The 25,247-nt window shown below is 39.6% G+C and overlaps 1 protein-coding gene across 2 annotated transcripts; it reads left to right on the forward strand.

The window, feature by feature from the left end:
- The first annotated feature begins 350 nt into the window (after window positions 1–350).
- Window positions 351–19,232, forward strand: LOC122995938 (E3 ubiquitin-protein ligase CBL-like). Of its 2 annotated transcripts, none has more exons than XM_044371359.1 (15): window positions 351–939; window positions 3,163–3,410; window positions 4,723–4,869; window positions 5,133–5,289; window positions 6,213–6,334; window positions 6,909–7,046; window positions 7,820–7,907; window positions 8,078–8,209; window positions 8,829–9,041; window positions 9,131–9,247; window positions 9,815–10,104; window positions 13,146–13,313; window positions 15,216–15,322; window positions 16,039–16,224; window positions 17,439–19,232. In XM_044371359.1, exons 1-15 carry the CDS (start codon window positions 796–798, stop codon window positions 17,792–17,794), a joined length of 2,613 nt encoding a protein of 870 aa, XP_044227294.1. In that variant the 5' UTR covers window positions 351–795; the 3' UTR covers window positions 17,795–19,232. The 2 variants fall into 2 exon arrangements, with proteins under 2 accessions (XP_044227294.1, XP_044227295.1); XM_044371360.1 differs by having other exon boundaries at window positions 15,219–15,322.
- The last annotated feature ends 6,015 nt before the right edge of the window (window positions 19,233–25,247 follow it).

Raw genomic sequence — 25,247 nt, forward strand, 5'->3', positions numbered from 1 at the left:
TGAGAGAGAAGGAGGAGGTCTAATTTTAAGGATTTTAATGAGGTGAGTTGACTTTTTTTGTGTGGAAAAACCACATCAGGCTCATATTATTATTCCAAGCAGGGTATTTTTTTTATATATCTTACAACATGTCAGTCAGTTTACTGCAATATTTTAACTACATCAAGCTCATAATACTTAAATACTTTTTACTGTAGGAGGGTTTTTCATGCAGGACATTTACTTATAATGGAATATATTTACATAGCTGTATTAGTTTTACCGGAGTAAAGGATCTGAATACTTCTTCCACAGCTGACTGTTTGCATGTTGATTTAACAAGCCTTTACTTTGAAGGTCACAGCCGGATATCCGTGTTTACTCCAGCTGCTGACTTGTCGTTGACTGTTCTGCTGCACAACCTGTTTGTTTGTGTGGCTTATTAACACCCTGAGTTTATTATAAGCCGGGTCGATTTCAAAGGGCGCTCTAACCCTCCGTCGCCAGGAAGAGATAGCTTTCTGTCTGACAGCAGACACAGCAACACAACGACTATGTCCTGAGCTTTTATTTAGCGACGGAATTAAAACGGAGAGAAGCTTTTTCAAATGTAGCTTGTTAGCTAGCTACGTCGCGTACAGTGTACACACAGCCTTTTTGTTCTGCTCTTGGACAGATTCTGCTTGACCCATTATTACCAGTGTTAAGTGCAGATAAGGCGCAAAACACTGGTAGTTTTGTTGGGAAACGTGTCAAGAATAATCCCTGGTTGTCAACCGTTGCCCCGGGGCTAACCCCCGGTCGCCGACCGAATTAATGGCCGGAAATCCGAGGAGGGGCGCCGGTCTCATCGGCTTGATGAAGGACGCCTTTCAGCCCCACCAGCAGCCTCTTCAGCCTCACCAACCTGCAGTGGTCGATAAGAAGATGGTGGAGAAATGCTGGAAACTCATGGATAAGGTATTGACAGTGTCTGTAGGTGTTTAAAAAAATACATTAAAATAATAGTCCAGAAAATGTGTTCATTATCAACAGTTCAACATCAGAAAAATAGTCACTCTCACTCTTTTTCATTAGCATTTTGATCGAAACATTATCATGCCGATGGCATTTTACCTTTGAACTGCTATAAACACATTATTCCATAATCTGTTGTGAAATGGGATTAACCTTAGTCCCACTAAACCTTGCAGTATTGGATTTAGTCTCATATAGAAAGCTATTTTGGCATTAATTTTAGCTTTGACTTGCCTACACTGTATGTGTGAGAAAATTGAAGATTTAACCTCCAAAATTAGAGTACAATTGTATCCCTCATGTATTATCTAATTAGGATAATTTGTGGTGAATGAGGTCAGAGTGAAGTTAATCTGTTAGTCATTTTGCCAAAGACTTTGTGGAAACACCTGAGGAGCCGGTGTACTGTACGTCCCTGTGAGGCAGCCTTATGTTTGGCATTAGATCTTAAGAGGTGTGTATGTGTGTACGTGTACGTGTGTACGTGTTTAATGGAAAAGGGCTTAGTTCTGTGTATTCATGCCTGACTGTCACTCTTGCTTATCTTTTGCACAATCATAACTGAGCTAAACAGAAGAGATGAAAGTAGACAGACAGAGAGAGAGAGAGAGAGAGAGAGAGACACGAGCAGCAGACGGATATAGAGGTTGTAAGAAGTGAGGCAGCATCAGATAAGAGAAAGAGTGCAAAATACTATTGCACGACTAAGCAGTTTACTGTGCAAAGATGTGGCTTTGTGCTTCATTTAGGTTTTCAAAGCTCCCAGTTTGATCTGGGTAATTGAGGTTTTATTGTCTTTCTGTGTAAACATACTGTGATGATGTGATCACATGCTGTATCATCACGATCTTATGCAATTAAAAAGTGAAAGAATTTATTATTGAAGAGTGGAATTACTATGAGATTTTTGCACACATTTTCCATATTGTGGCACATTGATATAAAGAAATATTCTCATTATTATCTTGCTATTTCAGCCTGATCTCCCAACTCACTTCTCTATTCCCCTGATTTATATAATGCGATTGTTAGACAGCGCTATACTGGAAAGCAAACATTGAAGTACACAGTGAATTTATTTACAGTGCATTGATGTGTCAAACCCACTCATGCCCATCCTTCTTGTTTTTACTGTTTGAACAAAAGTAAAAGGCCGATAAAAATCTTCTAAAGAAAAACAGTCTTCTAGTCAGTAAAACGTAGGTATAATGTTTATGTTACTACAATTACTTAATTATATTTAAGTGGCATTTTTTTGTCCTGCAGTGTCAGGTCTTAGTATTGGCCTCCATTCTTGTCAGTAATTATAACGTTGTACTCACAAGTTATTTGCTGAGTTCTGGGAACGCAGAGACATCGCATTTGATTGGTCAGGTATCATAAGCAAAGAGACTTAATGTTAAATGGTAAATGGACTGCACTAATATAGCGCCTCAGGGTGTTTTTTACACTTACAAGCTACATTCACACATTCATACGCTGATGGAAGGAACTGCCATGCGAGGTGACAAACTGCCCAGCAGGAAGATCTAATCATTTATGCACGCTAGCAGTTCGGGGTTCAGTATCTTTCCCACATGACCTTCGACATGTGGACCGGAGGAGCCGGGAATCAAACTGCAGATCTTCTGATTGGTGGATGACCTGCTCAGCCGCCCCATGTTGTAAACAAACCGCCGGCTTAGTTGAACTTTATTTTGAAGAGAAAATTATTATTATTTTGAAAATAATGTACTTGTCTGTTCACAGATCTCAGCAACTGCTAAAGTGTGTAAAATGTTTTCATAACCAGTGCAAGTAATGATAGAAACAGTTCTCCATAACGACAGGCCACATTGAACATGTCTGATATTCCTGACCTCCACCTGACCTTTCCTCTAGTACCACCATTGGGGCATAAACCCAACGTTGCTAACAAGATAACCTGCGATCTAGTTGGCTGATTGCCACAAAATTTTATGAGCACAAAAATAAACCCTTTTTTATTTTAATAACCTCATGACCTTTCATCTAAAACCACCCTCAGGACAATCCAAAACATTTTTAGTCCCACTATCGGTTGTGAACTCTGTAGGGCTCTACTGGAGCCGAGACCTTGTTTGTTTGCCTATCGTGTTGTCATGCTTTGTTAAATACTGTCTCTGGGCCTTTGTGCTTCCTGTTCAGGTGGTGCGTTTGTGCCAGAACCCGAAGGTGGCATTGAAGAACAGCCCACCTTACATCCTGGACTTGCTGCCTGATACCTACCAGCACCTACGCACCGTTCTCTCCAGATATGAGGGCAGGATGGAGATTCTTGGGGAGAACGAGTATTTTCGCGTCGTCATGGAGAACTTGACCAACAAGACTAAGCAGACCATGAGCCTTTTTAAGGAAGCAAAGGAGAGGATGTATGAGGAGAATTCCCAACCCAGGTATGACATGATGAACGTTCATTAATAGGCTAATACATCCAGATGTGAAAGGACTGACAGCTGCACCAAAGAGGCTAATCATTGAGTTAGCTCAATATACATAAAATAAGACCTGGATTACATGACTTAACAGTACAGAATTGCACATAGTATGAGTTGATTTAGAATAGGTGGTTTCATCTTAGGGCTGCAATGAATGAATTCAATGAATTATTTGATCTACGTGATTCCAGAAAACACTGAAAAATGTCCTAAAGCCCGTTGTAGTATCATCAAATCGCTTCTTGTGTTCGACCAACAGTCTAAAATTCAAAGATATTGAATTTAGTGTCACATGAGACTTAAGAGTGGCAGCAAATTTGCTGTTTTTGCTTAAAAAGCGTCTTAAACGTTCAACTCATTATCAGATTAGTCGCAGATTATTTTGCTGTTCATCGTCTAATTTCATGTCCATGTCTTTGTTTTTGCTGAGCTGAAATCCAAAATTACAAGTAAAGCCGTTCAGAATGAGTCCTCTGAATCACCGCCTTAGAAATTTCATTAGACAATGAAGAACAAAATTTAGAAACATATCAAAATAACTCATTTACATAACATTTACCTTACTTTTATCATTCTGTACGGTCAAGTTAAGTTGCCAGCGACCTGTAAACATAATTATAATACATTAAAGGGCTTTAAACAGGTTACCAGTGTATCTAAAAGAACCAATGAAAGATACTGATCTGTTTTGTTATTATTAATAACATGAAGTTTCTCCATATTTACACTTTCCATCACTGTGGTGAAATGCAGCATATGACAAAAAGGTACGTCAGCCATGTGCATTGAAGTAGAATCACAAAAATAAACGCATGATTAGTCTTTCGCAATCACATCCACTTCCTCTTTCTCAGAAAACCATTACTAAGCAAAGGTTCATCCTTCCTCTGACGCACTGTGATTTTAATCGAGCGTTTCCTCATAGATATCGAGGGGGTTTAGGAAATGTCACCAACGCTGTACTAAATACAGTCCTGTTCATCAAACTGTTGAAGGGAGGTTTCAACTTTATGGCCCTTTTTAGACTCCAGTATTCAATAAGTATGAAAGATTTTAAGCATACATACCCTAATAACGCTGGACATTTCATCTAAAAGAACACACAGTATAAATACAAGCATCATAAAGGTCTACATTCATATATACATGTTTGTTTAATGCTTGTAACCTTTTTGACAACTAATATGAATTTAATATTTGCCTGATAATGTGCTTTAATAACTTGTCTTTGCATATTCTGTTCTGTCTCTTCCTCTTCCTTCACACTCAGGCGAAACCTCACCAAGCTGTCTCTGATCTTCAGTCACATGCTAGCGGAGCTAAAAGCCATCTTCCCCAACGGCCTATTTCAGGGCGACAACTTCAGGATCACTAAAGCAGATGCTGCCGAGTTTTGGAGAAGGTCATTTGGGGACAAGTGAGTTCCTACTTCAGCAAATATTCGATACATTTTTTTTAAAGTCTGTGCTTGTAAACTTCATTCTGTAAATTCAGGCGTTTGCTTGAACATTAAATTAGCAGATTTGTATATTTTTGTAATTTTCCCGTTAGATTCTGTGCTTGTGAGTTAAATGTTACCCTGACATTTTCAGCCCTTTCATTCCATTCACACTGATTATGTTTGCTAGTTGCTGTCTGAGGTTGCAAACATGATGTATGGTCCTCTTCCTCCCCTCGCAGGACCATAGTGCCCTGGAGGACCTTTCGTCAGGCCCTCCACGAGTTTCATCCTATCAGCTCTGGCCTGGAGGCCATGGCCCTCAAGTCCACCATCGACCTCACCTGCAACGACTACATTTCTGTCTTTGAATTTGACATCTTCACCAGGCTCTTTCAGGTAACAGTAGAGCGCTCTGGGGCTACGTTACGGCATCTACAGGTCAACGTAGTGTGGAAACAGTCAGTAACACTTGAGATGCTTTTGATCATTAATCAAAAATGATGCAGCGTGAAGTGGAAAAAGCTGTTGAGAGATGTCAAAGAGGTTCATTGTTTTGACACAAGAGTGCAAAGCCGGCGTGTTTCAGCTCGTGTCATCGCTCTTTCAGTGAATCTGGCATAAATTTCTGCTGCGTAGATGAGAAGATAAATGATGGACTCTACATGGAAACTGATACTAAGGACATTCTGCTGCGTTGCTTAATTTTGGAGTCAGAATTTATTGCACCGAGGTGACGTTTTGAGCACAACTGCTCTTCATCAGACTAAAAAGTTTTTATTCTGATGAAGAGCAGTTGTGGACATCGGAGCCCTGCTGTGTGTGTGAGATAGTTATTGGCTCACTTTCAGTCCAGCACCTGCCCTCTGCAGTGTGGACGTGCCTGCATGGAGAATGCATTGGATCGATTTAACGATACATTAACTAAGCTGATGTTCTGCAACAGTATTTGTGCATCTCTGTGTTCAGGGCAGGTTGAAGGTTTAAAGGGAAACTTCTGTATTTTTCAACATTTTATAAACATAATTTTAAACTTTCTATTAAAGATTTTATCACAACTTGGATGCAAAGACCCTAAAATTTGACGTTCTTAAATGTAAATCTAACGGCTACAACGGGAAAATATTTTATTCATAAATTTCATGGGCTTGATTGTGATTAAATGGAAATTGTTTTGATCAATAAAGTCAGTCCGATTAGGTTCCAACAGGTTTAGGTCTATGGAAAGTTCAGGTCACGGGTCAATAAATCCCTGTAGCGGAAAGTTTGACAGAAAAGCTGAATGTGGCTTAAAACAGCTGATCTGTGTGTGTTTCGTGTAGCCGTGGTCGTCTCTTTTAAGGAACTGGAACAGTCTGGCGGTCACACACCCTGGTTACATGGCCTTCCTCACTTACGATGAAGTCAAGGCTCGACTGCACAGGTTCATCCACAAGCCCGGCAGGTGAGACGCACGACAAACCCTCAGAGTGACGAATATCTTCAAATAACTTCCTGAACGCTTTGTTTTGAAACATTTCTGCATTGCAACTTCCTGTGTAGATCAGAAACACATGTAACCATGGAAACCACAGTGCATTGAAATGTTGCCTCCTCAGGATTTTGAAGCTTTGTATGTTTTGTAAGAAGGGTTGCAACTAAATCTTTTCATTATCAGTTAATCTGTTGATTAGTTTCTTTATTAGTTGTTTAGCCTATAAAAATCAGAAAATGGTGAAAAACGTTACAGCTTCCCAAAGCCCAAGATGCAACCTAGATTGTCTTGTTTTGTCCCAAACAACCTAAAGATCTTCAATTTTCTATCATAAAGGACCAAAAAAAACCAGAAAAAATCACACTTTTTTCTGTAGAAATTACTTAAAACAATCAATCAATTATACATTTTCTGTGGATCGACTGATAGCTGTAGTTCTACACCTCAGAGGAATAACCCAAGAGTCTGATTCCTAAACATATCGCTGCCTGTGTGTGTGTGTGTGTGTGTGTGTGTGTGTGTGTGTGTGTTTTCTTTCTCTCAGCTACATCTTCAGGCTGAGCTGCACTCGGCTGGGCCAGTGGGCGATCGGCTACGTGACGGCTGATGGGAACATCCTGCAAACCATCCCCCATAACAAACCACTCTTCCAAGCCCTCATTGATGGATACAGAGAGGGATTGTGAGTCCCATTACAACGCAGTGTCAATGCACCACTGTATACATTTTTAGAGTACATAATGTTATAGTTCATACACGTTTAAAGAAAAATAGAGTCCAGAAAAGCTATTTTAATCAGCCAGACGAGTAGTAAGTTTATGTCCAAGTTTCTTAATTACATTTCTGCAAATATCTTTACTTTGCATTGATGGCAGCAGGTCAGAGTTGTAGCTGCAGTTTTTTCTGACTTTACACAGTATATAAGGAAGCACTAACAGTATTATTTACATAAATTTCTGCCCTTTATAAATAGAAAACTTATCTCTTCCTGTGCAGCTTTACTGTTTCATACCAGCGTAGAATATCAGAGCAGGAGATTGTGATAAGTTTTATGCTGAATAATTTGTTTCAACCTTGTACAGTCACACATTTCACTGGTAAAATAAAAAAAATAAAAAAAAGTATTTTACAACAAAAAAAGAACCTAGAGAGATGAGTGCAGCTCGTTCTGCATGAAAGGAAATACCACTGTGGTCTTTTTAAAAGTGGATGTTTAAGGTTTGTAGCTCGCTCTTTTAGTGATGAAGACGGCAGTTATCGTCAACTTGGTTAAATTTGGTAAATAACATAAATAAAGACGGTCTCTTCTTCTGCTGCTCCTTCTCAGCGTGGGTGGACACTTTGTTTCCATTAAACCCCCCCACAGTGACATTTAATCTAGAAACAATAATTAATAAAGCATGAAGGAAAATGTTCTATAATACTGTGTTTGTATGTGTTGTGGTGGTTCTCCAGCTATCTGTTCCCAGATGGTCGTGCGCAGAATCCAGATCTAACAGGACTGTGTGAACCTTCTCCGCAGGACCACATCAAAGTCACTCAGGTTTGGCTTCATCTGTTTCTTATCTGCTGACCAGTCAAACCCCTTTGCTCCCTTTGCTTTTAGTACACAAGTGCTGTAGCCACACATTGCCAAAGATGCACTGTTATAAGGCAAATTAATTAATTATTAAGGTAAATAAACACTCTTGTTTCTTTCTTTCATCCCTGCAGGAGCAGTACGAGTTGTACTGCGAGATGGGCTCCACTTTCCAGCTCTGTAAGATCTGCGCAGAGAACGACAAGGATGTGAAGATCGAGCCGTGCAGACACCTGATGTGCACTTCCTGTCTGACCGCCTGGCAGGTGACGCTGCACTTTACACTTACTGTTTAATCACACTTGTTTATAGCAGCTCTATAAATCCTGACAGTAAAGACAAAGGGGGAAGTCCATCTTTCTTTTATTTACTGCTGGAAATGTTTTATTCATTCGTGTTGGACTTAAAGTAGCACAAAACTAAAAAGGTAGGTGTTGTTTCTTGCACCATAAAGATGTGTTGCAACTTTCAGATTTGTGATGTTTCTTCAGAAATGAACATGAATAATCTGAGTCACCATCAGTCATTTGTAACAATAAAAGCTGCCAGGTGAACAAGAATAACAGGAACAGGAAAGAGTGTTTTGCTCATATACAGTAAGAGCTTTAGTAGCTCTTTTAACAAATAAAAATGACCAATTGTATGACCAATATTTTCCTTCCGTTTTGATAATAACCATGAAAAGCAAAACATCATCATCATTGCTGCTCCACAGAACATGAAGCAGTGTCTTTTTTATGCACACAAATTTTAGCATTTTTGCGTTTGACTTTTAATAGTTACTGCAAATTAATATTATCCCCAATATTTTATATTTTTTTTACTACTATTTAAAACTCGGTGGTTTAACTGCGCTTCCTGTGTGTGTGTGTGTGTGTGTATCAGGAGTCGGAGGGTCAGGGTTGCCCGTTTTGCCGCTGTGAGATTAAAGGCACGGAGCCCATCGTGGTGGATCCCTTCCACCCGAAGGCCAGCGGGGCTTCCTTCGCTGGTTTCCAGGGGTCCAACAGAGCGGAAGCTACTGCTGGCAATGATGAAGAAGACGACGATCGCTTGGAAGACCAGCACTTAGTCATGAGCAGACTGGCGTGCACCAAGGTCAGAATACCACATACAGAAACCTCGAATACACAAACATCAACTCATCTAAACATATATACTGTATATATATGTGTGTGTGTGTGTAGGTTGAGCGTCCACCATCTCCGGTGTCTCAGCTGCCTCCGGTGCCCCCCCGGCTCGACCTCCTGCAGCAGAGACCCTCCAGCTCCCACTGTGCACTGAGCCAAGGAGCCACAGCCAAGGTAAGTGTGTGTGTGTGTGTGTGTGTGTGTGTGTTTGTGAGCTTGATTTGTGATTGATTTGATTACTTTAATTGTCCCTTTCCGCCATACTGGCTGTAAAGAGAACATGATTGAAATGGAAGCGATGGGGAGCAAAATCCACAGTACTTGTTCTGTGTAAAAACACATTTCAAAGTTCAACTGAAGCTAATATGAGACTTTAACAGCTTGAGTTGAACAAATCTTCTGAAGTTAGTCTTTTTATGGTACAATTCCCTCTTTGTGTTACTATCTGTCTGCTAAAAAGTGGAAAAAAGTTAATTAGAAGTGATTTTTTTTTTTGTACTTTTAATAATCTAGAGCAGACTGACAGACAAAAGGTTGTATTTTTTTTCATTCATACATGCTTACATACACTTTTGATTTATAACAAGTATGATATAAAACTCCAGTTACTCTATCTATCATGTAAATATTTCAACCATCTTACTTACATAATTAGGTTAACAGTGCACCCCCCATTTCCTGTCTTGTGTCTTCATATCTTTTTGGTTAATAACATCTACCTCCACCCGTCTTCCGCTCCAGATGGCAGCCACTCACAGAGACAAGCCTCTACCTCTGCCTCCAGCCCTGAGAGAGTTACCCCCTCCTCCCCCTCCGGAGCGCCCTTCCTTGGGCAGCCAGGACTCCAGACTCCAGAGGAGACCCCTACCCTCCACCCCCGACCACCCTGCCTGGGCTGCCAACTACATGGTCCCACGGCCCGTAACCAAGGCCCCCTCAGCCATGTCGTCCATCCCTCAGAGCAACGGAACCGGCGGAGAGGGAAGCAAACCTCAGGCAGCTACCAACGCCATCTACTGCCTGGCTGCAAGGTACGAGGCTCCGCTGCTGTGACAAGAACTGAGGAGAAGCAAATGCCTGTAAATGGCAAATGGCTTTTGGCCAAATGAGCAGAACCTCTGAGTCAACATGTGTCTTACACTGCTGTTTTTAAATTTTGAGGGACATAAAATATTTTTACAATATGTCATACTTTAATACCTTAAGTGAGTCAGATGCTTTAAAATCTAAGTCACAAAGTGTTCTGCTGCTGGTGTGGATGTACAAAGTTCCCCTTTTTGGATTTTAAGCAGCTTAACATCGTACTGAAATACAACAGATTAACATAAAAAAACACAATATTCATACCATTCACACACAGGACCTGAACTAATGATTATTTTCATTATGGATTTATTTTCTGATTATATTATCAATTAGTCAATTTATCGCTTGGTCAATAAAATTGAGGTAGTCAAGATGTTAAGTTTACTGTCATGTGTTACAAATTAAAGCGTGAAATCTTCACATTTGAAAAGCTGAACTCTTAGCTAAGAGTTAGCTAAAAGAACTTAGCTAAAAATGACTAAAAGCTTACAAAATGACCAGAATAATTAATTGAATGGAATCAATATCAAAAATGGTTGCCGATTAATTTTCTGTCAATTGATTAATCGACTAATTGTTGCAGCTCTGTTCACATACAGTTGTGCTCATAAGGTTAGGGTTAGGGCTAGGACTAGGGTTAGGACTAGGACTAGGTCTAGGACTAGAGCTAGGGTAAGGGGTTAGGGTTAGGACTAGGACTAGGTCTAGGACTAGAGCTAGGGTAAGGGGTTAGGGTTAGGACTAGGACTAGGGTTAGGACTAGGACTAGGGTTAGGAGTAGGACTAGGTCTAGGACTAGAGCTAGGGTAAGGGGTTAGGGTTAGGACTAGGACTAGGGTTAGGGCTAGAACTAGGGTTAGGAGTAGGACTAGGTCTAGGATTAGAGCTAGGGTAAGGGGTTAGGGTTAGGACTAGGACTAGGACTAGGGTTAGGACTAGGACTAGGTCTAGGACTAGAGCTAGGGTAAGGGGTTAGGGTTAGGACTAGGACTAGGACTAGGGTTAGGGCTAGGACTAGGGTTAGGGTAAGGGGTTAGGGTTAGGACTAGGACTAGGGTTAGGGCTAGGACTAGGGTTAGGGTTAGGGTTAGTTTACATACCCTGGCAGAATCTGTGAGATGTGTATCATTCATAGTGTCTATAGTTGTGACCATAAAACTCAATTTTGGTCTCATCACTCCAAATAACTTTGTTCCAGAAGTTTTGAGGCTTGTCTAGTTGCTGTTTGGCAGATTGTAAGTGGGCTGTTTTGTGGCGTTGGCATAGTAACGGCTTTTTTCTTTGGCAGTTTTGTTCAAGTACCTCCTTATTATGCATCTTGAGATAGCCACATGCAGCCTTCAGCTGAAGTTACATGTGGGGTTTTTCTTTGTAATCTGAACAATTTTTCTGGCAATTGTGGCTGAAATCTTTCTTGTTCTACCTGACTGTGGCTTTGTATCAATAGAACCCTTAATTTTCCACTTCTTAGTCAGAGCTTGAACACTACTGATTGGCATTTTCAAACTTGGATATCTTTTTATATCCTTTTACTGGTTTATAAAGTTCAACTAACTTTTCTTTCACTTTCCTCATGGCTCAGTATGAAGTCAAGTCAGAGCAGCCCTGAATGAAATGTGCAAGGTAGCTAAAAATGACTAAAAGCTTACAAAATGACTAGAATAATTAATTGAATTGAATCAATATCAAAAATGGCTGCCGATTAATTTTCTGTCAATCGATTAATCGACTAATTGTTGCAGCTCTGTTCACATACAGTTGTGCTCATAGGGTTAGGGTTAGGACTAGGGTTAGGACTAGGGTTAGGACTAGGGTTAGGACTAGGACTAGGGTTAGTTTATATACCCTGGCAGAATCTGTGAGATGTGTATCATTCATAGTATCTATAGTTGTGACCATAAAACTCAATTTTGGTCTCATCACTCCAAATAACTTTGTTCCAGAAGTTTTGAGGCTTGTCTAGTTGCTGTTTGGCAGATTGTAAGTGGGCTGTTTTGTGGCGTTGGCATAGTAACGGCTTTTTTCTGGCAACTTGACCACGCAGCCCATTTTTGTTCAAGTACCTCCTTATTCTTTGTAATCTGAACAATTTTTCTGGCACTTGTGGCTGAAATCTTTCTTGTTCTACGTGACTGTCGCTTTGTATCAATAGAACCCTTAATTTTCCACTTCTTAGTCAGAGCTTGAACACTACTGATTGGCATTTTCAAACTTGGATATCTTTTTATATCCTTTCCCCGATTTATAAAGTTCAACTAACTTTTCTTTCACTTTCCTCATGGCTCAGTATGAAGTCAAGTCAGAGCAGCCCTGATTGAAATGTGCAGGGGTCTCTCAAGAGCTGAGAAACTCGTTAACTATTTATACACTAATTACAATCAAACAAATCACAGGTGTGGAAACTTACCTTTCATAGCCGTTTAAAGCTGTGCGTATCAACTTGTGTGTTTATTATCAGGCCAAACATTCAAGGATATGTAAACTTTTGATCGGGGCCATTTTGGTGATTTCAGATATCATTATGATTTAAAAAGGGCAAATACAATTATGTGAAAATAAATGGCTTCACCTGACTACTATCCTTAAATAAAACAACAAGTTTTCAGCATGATCAAGGTCATATTTTCCAAAAAATGGACAATATTTCACAAATTCTACCAGGGTATGTAAACTTATGAGCACAACTGTACGTGGCACGAGTCTCTTATCCATCTTCTTAAGATACAAAAATATACACAGTATTGCAAATGTTATGAACTGCTCAGGTGCAAATTATAGAATTAATATGGAATATACAAGGAACCACACAAAATTCATTCAAAAAGTATCATTACATGTAGTTTCAAGGCCTGTATTCACAAGTGTTTGTGTTGTCTAAATGAATTGTGCATTGTAAATTTTATGCATATTCTTTTAGTTCGGATAAAAATATTATATACATCACAAATGAAAGAGTCAAAATCCCTCCCTGCTTTTCATTTTCCAGATCTCTCCCAGCGTCAGCGGTGACAAGTGGAGAGAAGGTGTTGTCCGACTGTGAGGAGAATGAGTACATGAGTCCCACTTCTCTTCCAGCCTCTGGTGCCCCCTGGGTCATAACAGGCTCCTTGGTACCCCCACCACCTGCCCAGGCAAACCACCATAATGACATCAGGTAAACAGGAAACTCAGCGCTCATGCCAAGATCCCCGAGGCCGTTCATTGTCCTGATATTTAATGAAGTACCTGTCAATCAAGCTTCTCTAAGTAGAAAATCGTTCCTTGTAGAACAACGAAGAATGCTTATTGGATAAATGAAATGTCCTGTTTCTCATTTGTAATTGGGGATTATCGGCTTTTAGAAGTAAAAACCAAACCAGAAGATTTCTCATCATTTGGCAAAAAATTGGACATTAAATAAAGCCAAACACTGCAGGGAAATAAGTAAAAAGATGAAACAAGATTATATGAATTTTATGAAGCAGTTTCTTCCATTGGTGTCTGTCTCTCAATCACTTAATTGAATTCTTAATTTACCTTCTAAACACGACATAAATTTGCATATTAGGTTCCTCTGTAGCCTTTTTAAATTATGAATTCCACAGTGTTCACAGTGGAAACGCAAGGAGCAAAGCTTCACCAGGTTCTTAAAAGTTCAGGTCATGGGAAGATCCAGGTGTTCTCGCAATGGAAACGGGGTTGAAAGATAATCTGGGAAAATAGTTTAGCAGAGCTGTTTTAACTTGTTAAGAGTTTCCAGCAGGTGGCAGAACAACACATCTGCTCACATTCTGGGAGACATGGATATATGTGGAGTGCATCACATTGAATTTAAAACCACATTCTACCTTCAAAAGATATTAATTAAAGAAAACTTCCCGTGATCTGTATTGAACTGTAGAAGATTAAAACAGAGAAAAGTATCCAATGTGAAACGAGACTCTTGGAAATGTCAGGATGCTGTTAATGTTCAATCTGATTCATTACTTCTCAGGAAAATGTTGATTTCAATTATCCTACATCAGAATTTAGTTCCTGCTTACTCACAAGATAATTAGACATAATAACATAAACATAGCACAAAAAGTAAGGATTTCTTTGTTGTAACAATGCTTCTTGGCAATAAATCTTATACTGTTGGAAAGCCTGTTTATTTGCCTTTTTAAATGGCCACATTTGTAAGGAACATGCATTTGTGGGATGAGCAGCAGAGCTGTGTGTGTGGGTTGCGCCCATGAAAAATTTGCCAAATCTTCTCTGCCAATGCCAAACAGCATCCCATTCTTCAACCAGCATTTGTTGCAAGTCAGCCAACGTGGTTGTGTTGGTCACTCTGGCACGAACAGCACGCCCAAGCTGATCCCACAAGTGTTCAATGGGGTTGAGGTCAGGACTGCTGGCAGGCCGTTCCATCCTCTCCACTCCCAAATTCTGGAGGTGGTCTCTGATAAACCCCACAAACCGACAAATGCTGGTTCAATCATCCAATCCACCAAACGACAAACAAGAGTCAATGGCAGAATAAGCTGTTTGGCATTAGCAGAGAAGATTTGACATATTTTTCATGGGCGCAACCCACATACTCAGCTCTGCTGCTCATCCCACAAATGCATGTTCCTTACAAATGTGGCACCATTTAAAAGGGAAATAAACAGGTTTTTTTTAGTTTATTTCGAGGAAAGCACTGAGCACTGACATCTGCACAGTTTTGTACAGAATACTGGACCAAATACCACAATAATGTTACTGGAGCAGTTAATATTTTGTCCACCAGGGGGCTCTGGAGCCTCATTTTTGTTTGTCCATGTTAAAAAACACAGATATCTCACTTTCACTCATTCTGTTTTTTCACCTTCCTGACTAAATGACATAAAGGAGATGAAGCAAATGAAAAGAAAAAATGTGGTTTTTAGATTGATGCTTTGATGAAAAGATGACAAAATACAGGACTAAATCCACACACCAAAGCAAAAAAATGAACAGAAGATCAAAGACTGGGCATAAGAGATTACAAATACTAGCACTCCTGAATGATTTTTTCTCTCTCTCTCTCTCTCTCTCTCTCTCTTTGTCCCAGCAGTGAGGTGGGCGACGGAGACTCTGAGGACCCCCAAGTCTACGAGTCCATGTGTAATATCCAGGCCCAGGCTGGTGCATCTGAGACAGCACAGACCTCTGACCTGGGTAACATTCACACTCAATCACCAAATTATCACCATCATTAGGGAAAATAAAGGGAAATAATATAATATGTAATTTTTATCACTACAGTACTGCTACTTCTTCTTCTATGGTACCAGTATTATTACACTGGAACTACATTAATTTACTACATTGTGTGAAATAGCTAGGATTAGAACTGCAACAGTTACTCAATTAATTGATTAGGTTTCAACTATTACATTGATCAGGAACTATTTTGATAATTGTTTAGTCGTTTGGAGTAATTTCGTAGGTTTTGGGAAACAGAAACCAAAACAACTAATCAATTAATCGAGAAAATAATTACAGATTAATCGATAAGGAAGATAAGTGTTAGTGGCAGCCCTTGCTAGGATTAGTTTGCTTAAAGGAGAGCCCTCCAACAGTGAAAACTACTATAATAGGTAATTACTCCATTGATATATACTGAATGGGTGTTGCTATAATTGAAAGTGCAGATCATAAATAATGTTAAAAACAGCATTTTAAGATTCCTGAGTGAACCACAGGAAATGTGAAACACAGTCTTTGTCTCAAGAACAGATGTATTCTCTACATAAACTGAACATTTCAAGTAAAGTAATATTTATTTCACAGATGTTATATGTTCGCATAACTCTCTGTATGTGAATTATATATTGATTACAGCTAGTCATCATTTGACGTCTGTTTTTTTTGTTTGTTTTTTTTTTTTTTAGACCACCCTCAACATTCAGCTGCGGTTTCCCAGGACAAACCGCAAGAGGCCAGTTTGGAGGATGTTTATGAGTACGACTGTCCCAGACCGGTCGTCCCTCCTGCCCCCACCAGAAGAACCCTGGCGGAAATCGGCGGTCCTTCGACAGCCTTCAGCTCTCTCAGCATTGACAGTGCAGTAGAAGCAAGTATGTATCTATACAAATTCAGTTGTGTTCAGTGACAACGATAAATATGTAACGGGGGACTATATTAGCCTCACAGTTTATAATTTATAACGCCCTCGTTAAGTTTGTTTTATATGGCTGATAATAGTGACAGCCTACAGTCTCTGCGTTGTGTTGTGATGATGATGGTGGACTCCAACGAAGACACCCAGACAGCTCCGATGTCGATTCAATGATGTCTGTTTATTGCTTGCAAGCACTTCGGGATCTGAGGGATACAAACCTGGTCTCAGTAAAACTATTTATCATAATCAAAGGAAACTTACAATACTAATAAATGATTTCTGTGACGAAGCTTAATAACCGTTAAATAACAAAATACAGGGCCGACGGTCGAACCTCGACCAGGATCAAAAACTCACTATATTACAGATTATTGATACAGATGAATCAGTTCACATAGATAATCACTCTGAATGTCAATATAATTATAATTATGTCAGCTATACATTATTATTTACAGGTTTCCATTTAACAGTCACACACTCACCTGGTCTGACTTGTTCCCCCGGTGATGGGCTTTATAGCTGCATCGTTACCATGGATACTATGTAGCCAAGTATAAAATATTAAATATAAGATAAAAGCATAAAATAATGAAAATAACACAAATATGTACAACTATTAAATAAAGGTAAGAATACTGACAAAATTATATTCTATATTAAAAGATCTTGCTGTTAGACATAGTGACCATTTAAAGCTCAACTAATGTATTTAATGTTTAACATGAGAGAGGCAAATGTTACATTTACCTGATAGTTCTCAGACTCTTAGTAGACAAGCGTGTGTGTGTATATGTTAAGTTCACGGCTCATTTCCAGCAAACTCATAATATCTTATCTAACATCTTGATATTTTAAGCCTTGATATGGTTGGCATGGAAACCACCAGCTTCTAGCCAAACGTGGCTGTGTAGTTATGAAAATTACTGTCATGACTTGACACTTGAGTGACCACAACATGTCTTATGGTAGTTTCAAAGTCACACAAGTGTCTGACGGCAGCTGCAGAGGAAAAAGATTGGTGTTCTTTCTTTGAATTATTATGAATCGACAGCCTGTCAATCATTAGTTTGATCTACAATCTACTAGTGAGCACAATCTGAGAGTGAAGTTGATGATGAATAAACTTTTCCACCAGTTTTTTTCATCTCCTTACTTGTGTGTTTGCAGGTATGTTCGCAGCGAGTGTCTCCCCTGAACAACCCCCCAAACCTCTCCCACGGCGAGCCAACTCCGACCGACGACCTCAGCCTTCAAACAGAGAACTTCCCGCTCGACTGCCAGACATCCCCGGTCCCTCCTCCTCCTCCTCCTCCGCCTCTTCTCCTCCTCCTCCTCTTCCTCCTCCTGCTGCGGGCCCAGGAAGCCTGGCCTTGAACGGGGAGATTGAATGCCTGATATCTCAAGGCTACTCCATCCAGGACATCCAGAAAGCCCTGATGATCGCTCAGAACAACCTGGAGACGGCCAAGAACATCCTGCGCGAGTTTGTTTCTATCCCCTCCACGGCGCACATCGTCACATAGTCGCTTCGGGGCGAACTCGCCCTTCTTTGTCTCGTCTCTGTCTCCACTCTGTGCCATTATCATGGATAGCATTTACCAAGCACTTTCCTGCAGGGCAATAACTACTTGCCAATAGGCTTTACTCCGGGAGTAATGCTGTGTTCATGTCATGTCAGAAGATGCAGAAGAAGAAGAAGATTGCGTTTTCGTCACTGAAATACGCACATCCAAAATCATTCGTAATCCACAATGAACGAACTGCAGCAGGTATTATATGTTATTTTGATTATCTTGGACTGATTTGCAGTTATGCTGATGCCAAGCGGTTGACTTTGAAAGCCTCAAAATCTCTTGTTTACTCTTAATCGCCACTTGGAGATTGAGGTTTTTGGCCTAGCAAGAGAGAGCACAGGAGCCCCCGCAGGGTTGGCGGGTGTCCGTGAAGTTCAAACCTTTAGTCCTGTTTGGATTAAAGGGGATATATCATGCACATTTCCAGGTCTGCACAGTACTTTCATGGGCTCTACTGGAATATCTGTGCATGATTTAAAATACTCCTTATTTATCTTATACCGGGTCTTTATGCCCTTGCAGGGACTTGCAGGGAGCATTTTTACGTACGCTCAAGTTTTGAAACTTTGACCATGTTTAACAACTAACATCATAACAATATAAAAAAATAATAGAAAATAACATAATAAAGGCATGTTATGTCCCCCTTTTTTAAGGAGCAGCTCAGTCGTAGAGGCAGACGTTACGTCCGATATGACCTGAACGCAGCATACGTGGAGAATTGAAGCCTTTTAATGTGAGCAATCTGTAGCCAAGCTTTGACCCTGCCGTATTTTGTGGCCGGTCGACTCGTGCTGTGGCGTTGTCCCCCCCCCCCCCCCGCCGCCGCCCCCGTCAGTCTCAGTACATCCTCTCATTAAGCTAAGTGTTGAAGCTACAGTGACTTTGAGCAGTAGAAGGGACCGCCGCGGATCGTCGCTCTCGACTCGGCGTCCCACTGCTGGCAGCAGTTCAGCGCAGTGCTTTACCAGCTTCTCAAGCAAAAATTGTGGCGTACGAAATACGTAGCGACACCGAGTCACGGTGGGATTTTAGTGATTAACTCTGTGATGTGTGTGTGTGTGTGTGTGTGTGTGTGTGTGTGTGTGTTCACGCTGATGAATGTTCAGTCGCAGTTGCAGTATCGCAGGGCTTCATGTCGTACGCGTCACTGTGGCTCTCGCTCCGTTTCGATGGTATTTGACAAGTTGAACGTGATTCTCCTCCTCTCAGCTCCCAGTTCAATGATGGTTCTGTAACGAAATAACAAGTTAAATGTTTAAGTACTCTCATAACGTGCCGTGCTGTGTGTAGTACTAACAAATGGCTGGAATTTCAGAAGTTCATTTTGTCATTTTAAAGGAAACAGCGTGTAGGATTTAGTGGCATCCAAGCGGTGGCCGCCGCGGGAAAAAAACACGAAAGGTCCTTCTCTCTAGAGCCAGTGTTTGCTTTGTCTGTTCTGGGCTACCGTAGAAACATGGCGGCGCAACAATAATAGATATAAAGGGCTCATTCTAAGGTAACGAAAACACAAAAATTCTTATTTTCAGGTGATTATACACTAATTAAAACACACTTATGAATGTTATATTCCATTTCTGTCAAGTCCGTTACACGAGATGCCGCTAAATTCTACACGCTGCACCTTTAATTCCATGATTGACACTGAAGACTGGTTTATTTAGTCAAAAGCTTCTGTATACTCTTATAGTTTCTTACTAAAAAAAAAAAAAAAAAGCAAAATGACTAACATGTGCTGTCAGATTTTGTTCATGTAATTTTAAATCAGCATCACATTTATACACAGAACAGCTTCTCTGGGTTCACTCAGAAAATCAGATTTGAAGGGATTTACTTCCGTTGAGCTCTAACGCAAAACAAACTGAAGGTGCTGTGTTGTCGTGTGGACTCAGGTACTCAGAAATAAGCCAGGGTTGTATGTAATGAATGAACAGACGCTAAAGGACACACAGGGGGTGATGATATCTAACGTTGGCTGTGTTGTGGACGAGCGTAGCGGAAACATTTCTTGCTTATTGTTAGACTCGCATACAACCAACCATATTTAATATTTTAAGATAAAATCCAGTTCCTCCCAAATTCAAAAACTCTGGAGATGTTTTATTTGGTTGAAAATCAACTCGTAGAAGAATGATGAAACTCTCAGTCAGCGTTCGATTTCAAAGACGGAGTCACTGATGTCGTGACCGTCGTACCACACGTCACATCGTCAGACTCAGACCTTTCATTTCAGTCAGCGAGCGTTTTTGATTTGCTTTAATGTAAGACACCATTAGTTGGAACAAATTATGCTTTTGTTACATTACACCCAGTGTTCGCTTGCTTGATCCATCACTTAAGTATCTCGACAGATATCGGACGGATCGCTGTGAAATTTGGTGCGGACGTTCATGGTCCCCAGAGGACGAATCCTAAAGAACTTGATGATCCTCTGACTTTTCCTCTTGCACCACCAGCAGGTTGAAATTTTTAGTTCAGAGTGAAATTGGATGGATTGCCATGCAGATGAATTGTAATAACTTCTGGTGATAACTTAGCTTTTCATCTAGCACCACCATCAGATCAAAGTTTCAGCATCTTAAATACTTTATAATCAAATGCCTTCAAAACTAATCGGCATCCTCATCAGCCTCAGCTGTACTTAATGTTTAATGCAATCTGTAGCATGAGGCACGTAAACATTAGCAAACCTAAGAATGCTAACATGCTAAACTAACATGTTGAGTGTTAGCATACCTGTGTTAGCATTTAGCTTGACGTGCCTACAGCCTCGTAGAGCTGCTAGCATTGATTTAGATTCTTTAGTTTTGTTTAAAAGTTGTTAAAAAGAGATTCCCTTTCATCCGCTGAGCGCTTATCATCAATATTCTTCCTGTAATGAATTTTCTGAGCTGCTCGGTGACTGAAATGTTCTTTGATGTAGTATGAACTGTCCTTCATCAGGAACCATCAAGTCCTCCAGTCAAAGTCATCAGTTGGACGTCAGTTGCTTCAACAAAACATCCAAATTAACAAACTTAAAAATGAGTCCTCTGATGTTTCGGGTTGCACTCAGGTGTTTTGATTTTTCTTTCCAGTGGACCAAAAATGAGCAGCTGTTAACTCTCAGGCACCACAAATCAACCCTTTCACAAGCATTTTGATCTCATGTTATCTACATGACGGCCTGTGTTTTAACCCAACCAGAGGAAGATGAAAGTTTTTTTTTCTGTATCATCAAAGCAGAGAGTCTTGATCTGAGTCCAGGACTACATCAGCGCAGAATACAAACACGCCTACAGTCAGGAACATGCACTTGCACATACGAACAGGAAGGTACTTCTGAAGCGAGCGCAGTTTCTTTCCAAAATAAATCTTCCATCACCACCTTTTTGATTCCAGCAGTAATCTGTAAATGTGCCTTCTGTCAGTCACAACCTGCAACCAAAACCACCAGACAGTTATTGTTGTCAGTCGGAGCCCTTTTCTGACGTCGTTCGTCTCAGACTTTTAATATCATAAAAAAAATGTGGTCATTTGATATGCAGACGGCGCCACATGGGAGAGATTAGAAACTGATAATTAGAGCCTGATCGATACTGGATACAAGCTGACGACAATAATAGAGAATTGAAGATATTTACCGAACGTTTTAAAGTCATAAACTATGATTCCAGATTACTTTGAACATATTTAGTAAAAATGGACACCTTATCTTGCAATTATGACTTATGAGATGTCTCAAAATGTCTCCAAATTTTAAAATTTTGGTTGACATACTTTGGCATTTCTATACTGTAATTACTTTCTTAATGTATCAGATACAGATTTTTGTTAGATATTTCTCACATTTTATTCACTAAAGGTGTTTGAAGCAGCTTATTCCCTTTATATACATTTAACTAAAAGCAGAAAATAGTCTGTAGTCTGTGCTCTTGAAAACAGAGTAAACTGTCCATAATACTATTCAAATACAATAGAAACAAAAGGAAAGAAGCAAAGAAAAAGTGTAGAAAAAGTGTAGATTGATGACGACCCATCGGTGACTCTGCTGGCTGGACTGAGACTTTCTGTCCCGCTGTGATTCCAGACGAGTCTTGCAGCTTTAATCGCTCCGAACCAAAAAAAAAAAAAAAAAGCATCTCATCGCCCCTCACAGAGAAAGTGTCGTCGTCTGTCTGTCTGTCTGTCCTTTGGCTCTGTGTTCACTTGATCTCAGTGGTACAGTAACACACGTTTGAACACAGGCACTAACACACTTTGACCATGAAAAAGTGCCGCTGTGTGAAGATACAGACTGTCGAGGCTGACAGTCGTGTTGAATCACTGCCAGAAGCTCCACTGTCTCACACACACACACATTTAAACACATTTAAACACACACACTTACCCTCAGCTGGTGTGTGTGTTAGTTCAGAGCCACTGGTCAATGATATCTATGGTATAATCATGTTTTAACTCGCCTTTTAAAATAAGAACTTGCCTACTAAAAAGTTGTCTTTGTTGCTTTGTTATTGCCTGTGTAAATATGATTTTATTTATTGTCTTTTTAATATCCTCAGCATTCATTGTGTTGCCATGTTTTCATGCCTAAGCCATTAAGATTTTTAATTAAACAGTATTTTCTTTAACATTTGTGATCTGTTGTGGTTTATCAGTTGAATTTTTATAACTAGGACTAACTTCACCCAAAAAATGTCAATAGTTTGTCATTTCAGGTATTAAATATTACATATGTAGTTTTTTTTTTACCTTGTAAAGGTTAATAAACAGCAAAATAGCAGCATAATGAGTGTTTAGGTACATTTCTATAGAGTATTACTTCCAGTGTTTGGTCTCAGTACATCAGTTATTCTATTTTTTATATTAAAGAATAGATTCATCTTTTCCTCAAGTGTATATATTTTATTTGGTTTACTTTTCACTGTAATTTTACACTGTAATATTAGTGGTTAAAGCAGTAAAAAGGTGCATTTGTTAAAATAGGGGCCAAATCTTGATTATTATTATTATTATTATTATTATTATTATTATTTCGACATGTTGAAATATCAGTGCATACTAAAGAGTGTAATTCCTGTTATTTCACATATTTTATATTTAAACTTGCATTAACTGATGTTTTTTGGACACTTGGGGGCAGCAGAAACAAGATGTGAACACGACATTGAAGTTGATATGTTGAACAAACATCCAGCAGTCAAAGAATAACTTTATTCATTTGTGTTTCTGTCCACCTGGTGAACGTAAGTGCAATATTCGCTCTCTTTTAGCTCTGTTTTTGGGAAATATCCGGCTCTTCAGCTGCTAAATGCTCCACTATGTTCACCAGCTAGTCGTTAACTGTGTCTGTTTACCGTTTGCTGCTGAGCAGGTAGTGAACAGTGGGTTTTATTTAGAGCTTTTTCACTAAAAACCAGCTGCTGGAAACGTGAGAGTGGTGAGAATGAACCAAAACAGTTGTGGACCATAAAACCAAAAACAATGAACTGACACTTTAACGCCTCACAGAGCTGAGATGAACTGCAGACAGGTGATAATTCTCTACAAGCGACGTCTTTCATACTCCTTTCTATTGTTCATATAAAAATATTGATTATAGCAGCTTTAAACATATTTAAAAATCTTTTTTTTTTCAAATTAAACCACTTTATGACAATTAAATAAGTACAGGTTACTAGTAGTACTGTGTTAAAATGTATATCATACATAGAGGAGAACAGAGTAACATGAGCCACTTTTTACATTTGATGATTTTACTGCGAAATAAAAGTGTATTTGTTTCAAATAATAGTTCCTATATATACCTCAGCTTGTTGTGTATCCATGGAAGTTATCTAATTATTATGGTTTTAGAACAATGACCCATCAAAAAAAGTTACTCCATTGGCACAACTTACCCCAAGGGTATGGGGATGGGGTAAATAATAAACCTCCCTGTCGGTAAATAGTGCTAACATTAAATACTGATATAAAAATTACACAAAATCAAACAAAATTAATTATAGAATTAAAAATAATTTTGAACTTTATTAATGTCATCAATTTAACAAAAGGCAAAAACTTGTACTTTTAAGTAAAATCATATGTTTGTGTCCTGTTGTTCAACATGTTACCGAAACATTTCCAGTAAAGATTAAACTGTGATCTTTGTGTGTTAGATACAGAGAGAATGTGTGTGTAAATGTGTTTTTGTAAAGGAAAAACTGGTCCAGGTCTGAATGCTGGACCCCTGCAGTGAGGGGGTCTAGTGGTTCTGTTATGCTGGTGGGGGGCATTTTTGCTGGCATGGTTTGCGTCCACATGTCCCCTCAGAGGGAAGAATCACTGCTAATCAATACAAAGTTGTTCTGAGTGATCAGCTTTATCCTGTGATGAAACATTTCTATCCTGATGGGAGTGGTCTCCTCCAGGATGACAATGCCCCAATTCACAGGACGCGAGGGGTCACTGAATAGTTTGATGAAAGTGATATGAATCATATGTTATGACCTTCACAGTCACCAGATCTCAACCCCATTGAACACCTACGGCAGATTTTGCACTGAGGTGTTAGACAGCGCTCTCCACCACCATCATCACAACACCAAATGAGGAAATATCTCTTTGAAGATTAGTGTTCATCCCTCCAGAAGAGTTCAGAGACTGTAGAATCAATGCCAAAGTGTATTGAAGCTGTTCTGGCAGCATGTGGTGGTCCAACGCCTTACTGAGACGCTTTATGTTGGTTTTTCCTTTAATTTATCACCTGTCTTGCACTTGTGACAAGGATCAAACATGAACAGGGTCTCTAGAATATCAGAAAATAATTTTTGGGGGGTAAATTGATCCATTGGCTCAACTTGCCCCAACATCACTGGCACGTTTTACCCCACAACCTCCATTCTGACAAAACTGTTTCACACAGTAGCTCAGATCCACAGTTATGCTGAGTTTATGACCTTGTTTTGTAGCTTACATTGACTTAAATTGACATGTAATAATGTCCAAAACAAATCTATTTTAATTAAGATACAAGACTGATAACTTGGAATTCACTTGGCATGACCATTGGCTGATCACTCTCTCCATGTGCTGGAGTCCAAGATGGATCGAGTGATGTGAACTATACTTTCTTAATCTGTGGTCACATGATTACTTTTGCTTATGGTTACCTAGATAAAGGGGGTGGCTCTATTTACTCCATTCTCCCCTACTGCTCATGTTTTAAAGGTTTTGTTCACCCAAAATCAGTAAAAAAAATATCACTTTCCTCTGTTGGCATCAATCCATTCAGATCATTTGGTTTGTCCAGGTTTGCAGATATCTGTTGTCTAAAGTTCTCTGGACAGCAAACTGGATTATTTAACTCCCCCATCAGTGGTGAGCTGTCTACATCCAACTGAGACATGAACTTTGATGCACTGTGCTGATAACTGCT

Source organism: Thunnus albacares, chromosome 13, assembly GCF_914725855.1.
Source record: "Thunnus albacares chromosome 13, fThuAlb1.1, whole genome shotgun sequence".
Taxonomy (NCBI): Eukaryota; Metazoa; Chordata; class Actinopteri; order Scombriformes; family Scombridae; genus Thunnus; species Thunnus albacares.

What these genes read in the sequence shown, in the direction of transcription:
- LOC122995938 (XM_044371359.1), top strand. Translation starts at nt 796, where the DNA reads ATGGCCGGAAATCCGAGGAGGGGCGCCGGTCTCATCGGCTTGATGAAG. An exon ending in ACCACATCAAAGTCACTCAG is followed by an intron (nt 7,908 to 8,077) that starts GTTTGGCTTCAT and finishes TCATCCCTGCAG; the next exon opens with GAGCAGTACGAGTTGTACTG. An exon ending in AGCACAGACCTCTGACCTGG is followed by an intron (nt 15,323 to 16,038) that starts GTAACATTCACA and finishes TTTTTTTTTTAG; the next exon opens with ACCACCCTCAACATTCAGCT.